At 50.2% G+C, this 9318-nt stretch overlaps 1 protein-coding gene across 2 annotated transcripts in view; it reads left to right on the forward strand.

Moving 5' to 3' along the window:
* The first annotated feature begins 7007 nt into the window (after positions 1–7007).
* The window catches only part of C17H17orf53 (chromosome 17 C17orf53 homolog), a 15707-nt gene continuing 13396 nt past the window's right edge, over positions 7008–9318 (forward strand). The window contains exons 1-2 of one of the 2 annotated variants that reach the window (XM_029929130.1): positions 7008–7233; positions 8199–8249. In XM_029929130.1, coding sequence (XP_029784990.1) covers positions 7231–7233; positions 8199–8249 — 54 coding nt within the window. In that variant the 5' untranslated portion in view covers positions 7008–7230. Of the gene's footprint in view, positions 7234–7959; positions 8013–8198; positions 8250–9318 lie in introns of those variants that run through there. The other variant, XM_029929131.1, reaches the window with a different exon arrangement.

The raw sequence follows: 9318 nt of genomic DNA on the forward strand, positions 1-9318 counted from the left end.
GACTATTCTGGGTGAAGCTATTGCCGGTTAGTGGAATCCAAAGCTTGTTTGTTTTAACCACTGGATTCAACCCCCAGTGAGAGAGTATAAAGACCCCATTGGGTCTGAAGCTCTGCCACTTCCTAGCCATGAACTTGGAAATGTACTTAAACTCTTCGAATCTGGGGGCGCCTGGGTGGCTCAGTAGGTTAAGCGGTCAACTTCGGGTAAGGTCGGGCAACTTCGGCTCAGGTCATGATCTCACGGTTCGGTTCGTGAGTTCCAGCTCCCCGTCGAGTCGGGCTCTGGGCTGACAGCTCGGAACCTGCAGCCTGCTTCGGATTCTGCGTCTTCCTCTCTCTCTGCCCCTCCCGTACTCACACTCTGTCTCCCTGTCTCTCAAAAAATAAATAGATGTTTAAAAAAAATTTTTTTTATATCTTTGAATCTGTTTCATCACCTCTAAAGACGGACAATATCCTCCTCACTGCGTCCTTGGGGGCCTGACACCCAGCACTTGTGTGAAAGGCTAACGCCTAGACCCCTGGTAATCCTCCCCCTAACCTCTGTTACCGCTCCAGGGGTCTGGGGTGATTGATAGTCCCCTCCCATTCCCAGGGCAAGGTACTCACCTTCCTCACCGGAAGTGACTCCTGTCCCCACCCTCTCTCACCGGCTGTTTCTGGCTCCTGAGTTTCCCATTTCACTCTCCCAGGCTTCCTTCGACTTGCCCTGAGGATGGGAGAGGGTGCAGGACCAGATATCCAGCCCCAAGTCCATTTCTCAGCTCCAGGAATCCTGCAGAAGGACTCCAGGCGAGGGTAGCCAGAATCAGCAAATAAAAATACATACAGGATGCCCAATTCAATTTGAATTTCAGATAAACAAAGAATAATCTTGTATACTTATATTGAGTTCATAACTTTGTAAAACTTATTTATTTTTATACTTCTATTAAAAGATGATTCCTTACCTGAAATGCAAATTTAAGGGGGTGTCCTTTATTTTATCTGGCATCCATGCCCCAGACCCCCTTGGAAGACTGACCTGAATGGCAGACAGCCCAGCAAATGGCTTTTATTAAGAGTTTTTGGACAATTTTAAGTACAATTTACATAACATAAAATTTATTCATTATCAGTGTACAAGTCAATATTTTTGGTAAATTTGCTACGCTGTATAACCATGTACAAAATCCGGTTTTAAAACATTTTTTCACCCCAATAAATGCCCATTGATAATTAATTCCCATTACGGTGACCACAAATTGCTTTTTTAAACATTTAATAACTCATTTTTTCTCCTGTAAACAGTCACAAACTCTTTTTTTGTTTAAGTTTTTTAGACTTATTTTGAGAGAGAGAGGGAGAGAGAGTGTGTGTGAGCAGGGGAGGGGCAGAGAGAGAGGGAGAAAGAGAGAATCCCAATCAGGCTCTGAGCTGTCAGCTCAGAGTTGAAATCAAGGGTCTGACGCTTAACCAACTGAGCCACCCAAGTGCCCCTCAATGATTATTTTCTGAGGATAAATTCTTAGAAGTGGAACTGTTTTGTCAAAGGGTCTACACGTTTTTAAGGTTTTTATTAATATTTTCTGACCCAGTAAGGAACACTACCAGGGGACGGGTTGTCCAAGTCAGAAGCCTCAGGTAGGGGTCAGTCCAAGAGAAGGCTGACTGATGGCGGTGGCGGTGTGTAGGCGGTAGAGGCAGCCAGTCGGGAGTGCAGAGGAGAGATGCTACCAGGCTTTGGAGGCTCTCGGGTACGGGGGAGACATCATGGAAACCAGAGGAATACTCTTGTCCCCTCCCAGTCCCCTCCTCCCCACCAGCCACCGGTGCTCCAGGCAACATACTTAGGAACTCCTTCCCTGCCACCCCTGTTCCTCTTGAGGCTCCTCCGAGCAAACTGGATGCCAGCTCTCCAAGATCCAGCCTGCCCTGAGTCCTGCCCACCCCCACAGCTCTGGGTGGGTCAGTCTGGCTTCTAAAGAACAGACCCTGGCACCCCACCAGGGGTCCAGCCTCTCTGCCCCCACCCCCAACCTTGGAGGAAAGCCAACTGGGAGAGGCTGGAGCAGGTGGGTGTTGAATTGGGGGCGTAAGTCTTGAGATGACTCATAGCCCCCCCCCCATTTGGGGGCTGGGGATGAATGGGTTGCAAACCAGAGGGAGGGGCTGAGGAGATGAGTTTTGGTGCCTTGATTTGCCAGCGTCAGTTTCTTTCACATCTGCAGTGCGTGGGGTTGAGCGATCCCACTGGGGGGTTGTAGGGGGTAGGGCTGGGAGGCTGGCTGACGTTTGCTTCCCGCCTGCTGGGTCGGCAGAGCAGTTCATGAATGACTCACCTCATTGTCAGGCTGATTCACTGCTCTCCTGGGGACTTGGAGGGGCGGGAGGCTGCAGCAGCCCCCTCTCTACGACTCAGACTACCGCGCACACACGCATACGGGCGCGCACACGTGGAGGGTGGGCTCCAGCGGGTCCGCTTACCCGCTGGGGTTAGTACCCCACGGATGGGTTTCCGGGATAAGAGGGAGGGGCTTGCACACCACTTGGTCTCTGGAGAACAAGTCTGAGATTTCAGTCTTGGGTACTCCTGGGTATTTACGTTCAAATTAATTAAAGTTGAATGCAATGAAAACTTCAGTTCTTCAGCATCACCAACCACGTGTCAAGTGCCTGGTCGCTAGTGGCTACTCCACTGCACCGAGTGGATAGAAAACACCTCCATCAGCAGAGTGGTCTGTCAGTAGCGCTGGTCTACACAACCTTCGCACCCAAAAAGCCACACAAACAGAGCAGCCCTCCCCTAGCCCAGACATTCAGCACCCGCCCTCTCTGCAGCACACAAGAATCATTTAATTCCATACACGCCTTCACACAACACCCACCTACCAACACGGCCACGCAAGACTCACGATGTGTGTACACATTTGCAGCATACGCCACTGTCCATGCCAAGGAAAATGTAAATTTAAACACATAAACACACACATCAGCACACCGATCCACATACAACTGCTGCGCATGCAATAAACACACAAGTCAGGGCAAAATGCATTTGCAAGCATGCTGAAATAGATACAAATTCAAACCATGTGGTTCTCATAACACATCTGAGCACATGTTTGCCAACTCAAGTAAGGGGGAAGGGAACCCGCATTGCTGAGCCCCGGCCAATGGGCCAGGCGTGGACTTAGAGCCATTTCAGTGCATTAATTCAGTTAATCTCACAGCAGCTTTGCAAAGAAGGTGTAGTCTCCCATTTTTTTTAAACACTTCATTTTACTGCTTGCTGTTTAGAACACAGTATTTCTTTTTTTTTAATTTTTTAAAATATTTTATTTTACTTTTGATACAGAGAGAGACAGAGCATGAGCAGGGAGGGGCAGAGAGCAAATGAGACACAACCGGAAGCAGGCTCCAGGCTCTGAGCGAGCTGTCAGCACAGAGCCCCACGCGGGGCTCGGGGCTCGAACCCAGGAATGCGAGATCCGACCTGAGCCGAAATCGGAAGCTTAACCCACTGAGCCACCCAGGCGCCCCGCTCCCGTCTATCAAAACGAGGCAGCTAAGTTTCAGAGAAGTAAACACAGCCAGTTAGCCACAGGGTCAGATGCAAACCAAGATTTGTCTAACTTCATAGCCAATGCAGCATGCTGTCTCCACACACATGCACTGGCACTGGAGCATGTGCATGCGCACACACGCACACATACATGCGCACACACACACACTCCAGGCGCGTCTGCCTGTGTACCTAAGAAGGTGAGTCTCCTTATCCAGCAACTTAAGGGGTTTGGGGAAGCAAGCATGGAGTTGCCCAGATTCATTTACACTCCCTCTTGGCAAATGGCATTAAGTCATTCAACAAACACTTGCTAAGTGTCTTCAGTGTTCAAGTCCTATACCAGTACCAATTCACAAAGGAAAGGCCACAGTTGTTGCCCTGAAGGAGTTTTTTTTTTAACTTTTTTTTTTTTTTTTAATTGAGAGACAGAGAGAGACAGAGCATGATGAGCATGGGAGGGCTAGAGAAAGGTGGAGACACAGAATCCACAGAATCCGATGCGGGGCAGAACTCAAGAGCCACAAGATCATGACCTTGGCTGAAGTTGGACCCTGAACCGACTGAGCCACCCAGGCGCCCCTGCCCTGAAGGAGTTTGAAAACCAGCAGAGAGGTGTGAGGGAAACCTAAAGACAATACAGGGTATACAAGAGGCCCAAGTTGTAACGGAAGTAGGCCAACAGTGCAGGGAACCCAAGAGAAAGTAAGCTGGGTCTCCTGGGGCAGTAAGGAAGGCTTCTTGGAGGAGGCAGCCTGTGAGCCAGGGCATGAAGGAGTGGAGTGGGGAAGGATTGGTATTTGAGACTGGTTGAGAGATGAGCTAGAGCAGGGAGGCAGATGGCAGGGGATTGCAGGCCCTGGGATTTTATATGTCATCCCTCAGCGACTGAGAGGATTGAAATTTTTTTCTGATGGAAAAATAGTATCTCAAAAAATTATAAAAAAAAAAGAAAAAAAAAACAAAGAAGAAAAAAAAGGAAAATAGTATCCCACTGGCATGTTAGAAAGAATGGACAGAGGGAGGAGAGCATGGACACCATGCAGGAAGTTACCACCACCTATTAACTCTATGAGCTTGGACAAGACATTGACCTTTTCCTTCTTTGTAAAGCAGAAGTAATCCTAGCACCTATGTCGAGGCTTGTTACAATGATCAACTGAGCCAGTGCATGGAAAGTTCCAGAACCTTGCCTGGAACACAGGCAGTGCTCATGAATTACTGGCTATTACTATAATGGGTTGAATCAGAGGGCTGTTAGGACCCTCTCGCCACACTCACTCCCCTTTGTTCCCTACTTCATAGCTGGGGAGCTAGTGTCTTCTGGTGTCCGAGCACCCACTTTGCTCTTTCTCAAAACCCACCCCTTCCTTCTTGGCCTGAGTCTCCATTATCCTCAAGCCAGGTTCTTAGAGTGAATACTAACCTCTCCTCCAGGTAGAAGGAGAAAAGGACACAGGTCCCATTCCCATGGAGACCCAGTCTTTGCTTTTCCCTTAAGATGACACCACTAGGAAGGAGAAGACATTTGATTTGGGGGAAGGGAGGCCCTTCAGTATGGCTGTCCTTCCCAACTCTGAAATCACAGAGCCCCTCGTCACTGTGTCCTGCCGTCTCCTCTCTAAAATGTCGCAGGTCCACATTTTCTCTTTGCTCCAACCACCTATCCCCAACCCCCAGCCAGGTTCTAGCTAGAGGTGGGGCAGTAGATGCCAAGTTCATCTAACTTAGAAAAGTGATGGAGGAGAAAACAGAATTCCCATCAGAAGATTCACTGCTAAGTGACTGTGTGATCCTGAGGGGGGTCTCTTATGCCCTGGGCCTCGGTTTCCTGATCTGTAAAATAATACCGGCCCCTCACTCTTTATGGGATCTTTGTGGAGACAAAATGAGCTCGTGATTAAAATCGGAAGCTGCAAATTCCAGCGTGGATATGAGTTGCTATTCGTCCTCTTGGCCTTTTGGGCTCTGTGACCCCCTCCAGCTGGAGCTGACAGAGCCCAGATGACCGAGGATCTCTGGCACTGGGTCTCCGGGATCAGCCACAGCTGAGCAGGAACAGCTGCGCCCGGGATTCCAGTAAGGAGGGGAGGCCTGGATGTGGGAGGGGTGGGGGTTGGAGTCCCAGGTCAGAAGTAGCACAGAGGTTATGAGGGAATTCCTAACTTGGACGAGAGTTAGGGGCCCAGCTTCCATTTCCTGCCATCATTTTGGCTTCCATTCTGACACGTGACAGGTAACCGGGTCCACATGAAGCAATGATGGCTGCCCAGAGGTCAGGCCAGTCCAGGCCATCCTGGGGGAAGATCCAAGGCTGGCTCAGATCAGATCACATCATTAAGAACTTGAGTCAGCTACCTTCCTCCTGCCTTTTGAGTCCTCAAAACTATGCAGCTCTAGAGGCACCTGGGTAGCTCAGTTGGTTAAGCCTCAGACTCTTGATCTCAGCTCAGGTCTTAATCTCAGGGTCATGGTTTCGGGCCCCAAGCTGGATGTGAAGCCTACTTAAAATAAATTAAATAAATAAATAAATGGCTATGTGGCTCTAATGTCACTCCAACTAGCCCTATAGTGACAAGTAAGAAGAAAAGCAGAAAGAGGACTGAGGACTGGCTCAGTGATAAGAGCTAACTAGCTTTGCCAGGTCACTGGGACCCTGTGCATCTCTCTGCACAGCTATCCTGGACTATTTTTTGACCTATGTCTCCCTGACTTGTGAACTTGAGGGCACAAGGACTCTTATTAATTTCTCTATCTCCCGTGTTAAGCATTGTGCCAGATACACGGGAGTCATTGTGTCATTCGTTCCATAATTCTATTGAGCATTGTGCTAAGTGCTGGAGCTACAAAGTTGAACAAGTCAGATAAAGTCCCTGCCCTCATGGAACTCATTGTTTGTTTGTTGTTTGGTTGGTTGATTGGTTTTGGTTTTGGTGCTGAAACTCATTTTAGTGAGGAAGACACACGATACACCCACAATAAAGATGTAAACCATGGGCGGAGGAATGTTACCTGAAAGACCGGTGACAGGGAAGATCTGGGATCTAAGCTGAAACATGAAGTATAAAAAAAGCAAGACCAAGAACATCTTTGCTTAATACCTACGGGTTGCAAGGATGGATGGACAGATGAATGGACAGACAGGTGCATGCCTCAGACAGAATGGACAGGGGAGGATTCTGCTGTGAATGAGACTGATGCTCTAGTACCCAGTCCCTCGTGTGTGCTTAACTCTAGAGAGGAGGGTGTTGGGCAGCACTGGGGACCCAAGATTCCCAACCTGCTCCCCCAGAACTCCTGTTGAAGCCGCCGTCCTGACCCGAGGGACCGCTGGGGGGCGACCGAGAGCCCATTCATTTCCCTTTAAGGCCGAGGCGGAAGACTGACGGAGGAAGGGCCTTTGTGTCGGCGGGAGAGAAATAGACCGGCCCCTTTAAGAGGGCGGAGACTCGGGAGTCGCGGCCACTTCGAAAGTGGTCTAGGGGTCTGGTCCTCGGCTTCCCCTCGGGACTGTGTCTCGGCCGCCCGCCAGGGTCGTCGAGTCGCCTCTCTCCGACCTCGCCTCAGAGACCCTGCAGCCCGGACTCCGACTCTCCCGCTTCGACCAAGTCCGAGGCCCGGGCGACCCCTCGAGTCGGGGCCTTCCAGGCCAACCCCGCCGACCGGAGCCCGCTCGCCGTCGCCATGGTAATGCCGCGCCCGGGGCCGCAGAACTGCCTTCCGGCTTCCAGTCCCCTCTCTCGGGCTCGCTGCACGGCTGGGTTAGGGTTTGGGTCAGAGCTTGGTGTCTTCGGGAGACCTGAGTTCTAGTCGGTGCTTGCCTGGAGACACTTGGAAAGGTTCTCTCCACACACCTCCCTCTGGGCCTCAGTTTCCCTCCTGTTGCCTTCCAGCTCTTCTTGGAAAACTCCTGGTCGCCCTCCCCGGTCTGCTTCAACGTCACGTCTCCAGAGCCCGCCTCCTCCCCCGAACCCGGACACTGATCCTTGGACGCTTGGGGGGTGGGGCTAACTAGCTGGACTAGCTAGCTAACTAGCTCTTTCTCCCCTGGCCTCTGGGGTTAGGCACAGCCGGCTGCTGTGAGTTGACACATGTCTAAGAGCTGGCCACAGTAGCCCTGCTGCCTAGAAGGAAAGAACTGAGGGCTGGGTCATCCTGCAGTCCCGGGGCGTTGGCTTTGAGGCATTGGATTAGATAGAAGGAAACTGTCGGTTTGGCTTTCAAGCAGAAGGCCATTAGCACTGCTGGGCACGCTTGGATTTATGGTAGCTTCTCTTGTTTGACGCAGGCCAGATCTTTGGGGTGTTGCAAAATCCGTAGGCCCATGTGCGCAGGGCTTAGTCTAATGACCCATGTTCCTCCTGGCAGCCTTCCTCTCACCTCCTTCCCCCTCTTCCAGGGCTAATGCAGATGGACCTGCGTGGACTATTTTACAAGAAAGGATCCTAAATCATCCAAGTCCTTAAGTAAATCCCATCTCTTCCCTCCTCATCCCTTATTCCTCCCTCAGCACTAGCAAGAAAAAATTTTAAAATAAAAATACACAGTACACCTGATGGTCGTGTTAGAATTGGAAAGAAGCATAGTGAGGACAGAATGTACTTGCGAGCAGAATTTCTCCTCCAACCTCCATTGCTTTGTTTTCCTTTCAGGCGTGCAGTTTGCAGAAGCTGTTTAGTGTGGACGAGGAGTTTGAAGATGAGGTAAGGAAGTGTTGGTGATCAGAGCTACCAGAGAAGATCTTGAAGTGGTGTTTTTAAAAAATTTTTTTAATGTTTGTTTATTTTGGAAAGAGTGTGAGCTGGGGAGGGACAAAGAGAGAAAGATACACAGAATCTGAAGCAGGCTCCAGGCAGAGAGCTGTCAGCACAGAACCCAACACCAGGCTTGAACTCATGAACTAGGAGATCATGACCTGAGCCAAAGTTGCCACTTAACCCACTGAGCCACCCAGGCGCCCCTATCTTGAGTTGTAAAGCCTCAGACCCAGAACATTTCCAAGCAGCCTGCCCCAGCCTTAGGACTTGACATGTTGTAGCTTTTTTTGTCTGAGAGGCTGAGAAAAGATGAAACATGTAACTGTTTTAGAAACAAAAAGCCAGAGACATGAGGTGCCCAATTGGCATCCCATGACGTGATAAGGTTCCTGGCCTAGAAGCTGTATCATGTGGATTCACCTTTATGATGACATACTTCGGGTAGGAAGAAAGGTCATGGAGAGCCAGAGACGACCCAGTGACTGGGTGACAGAAGGTCTGGGGTCGATCACCAAGTGGCTGTGGGAGCCAGGGCACATCACTTCATTCTCTGGCCTTCTGTTTTCTACAATATGAGAGATGTTCTTTTGCTTCAAAGGCTCTTCCCTTGCCTCTTTCTCAGAAGATGAGGGATTGGGCTAGATCGGAGGCTGGCACATTAGAATCACTCCTGTTGAGGGCCTAACGCGTACCAATTAAACCAGGACTTGTGGGGGTGGGCCCAGGCAGCGCTGTTTCTACTCTGGGGGTAGCGTCAGACATCACTGAACTAGCTAGCGATCCCCACGGCTCTCTTCCCGCTCGGATCCAATGGCTGTAGTTTCATCTGGGAGGCCCAGACTTGCTACCTAAAACCCTTTTCTGAAAGAGGTAGGATTTAAGTGAGTAAAATACAAATAGGTAAATTAACCTGCTTAAGAATACAGCACCGGGGCACTGGGTGGCTCAGTTGGTTAAGCGTCCGGCTTCGGCTCAGGTCATGATCTCATGGTTCGTGGGTTTGAACCCTGCGTCC

The sequence above is a fragment of the Suricata suricatta genome, chromosome 17 (genome assembly GCF_006229205.1).
Source record: "Suricata suricatta isolate VVHF042 chromosome 17, meerkat_22Aug2017_6uvM2_HiC, whole genome shotgun sequence".
NCBI classification, from domain to species: domain Eukaryota; kingdom Metazoa; phylum Chordata; class Mammalia; order Carnivora; family Herpestidae; genus Suricata; species Suricata suricatta.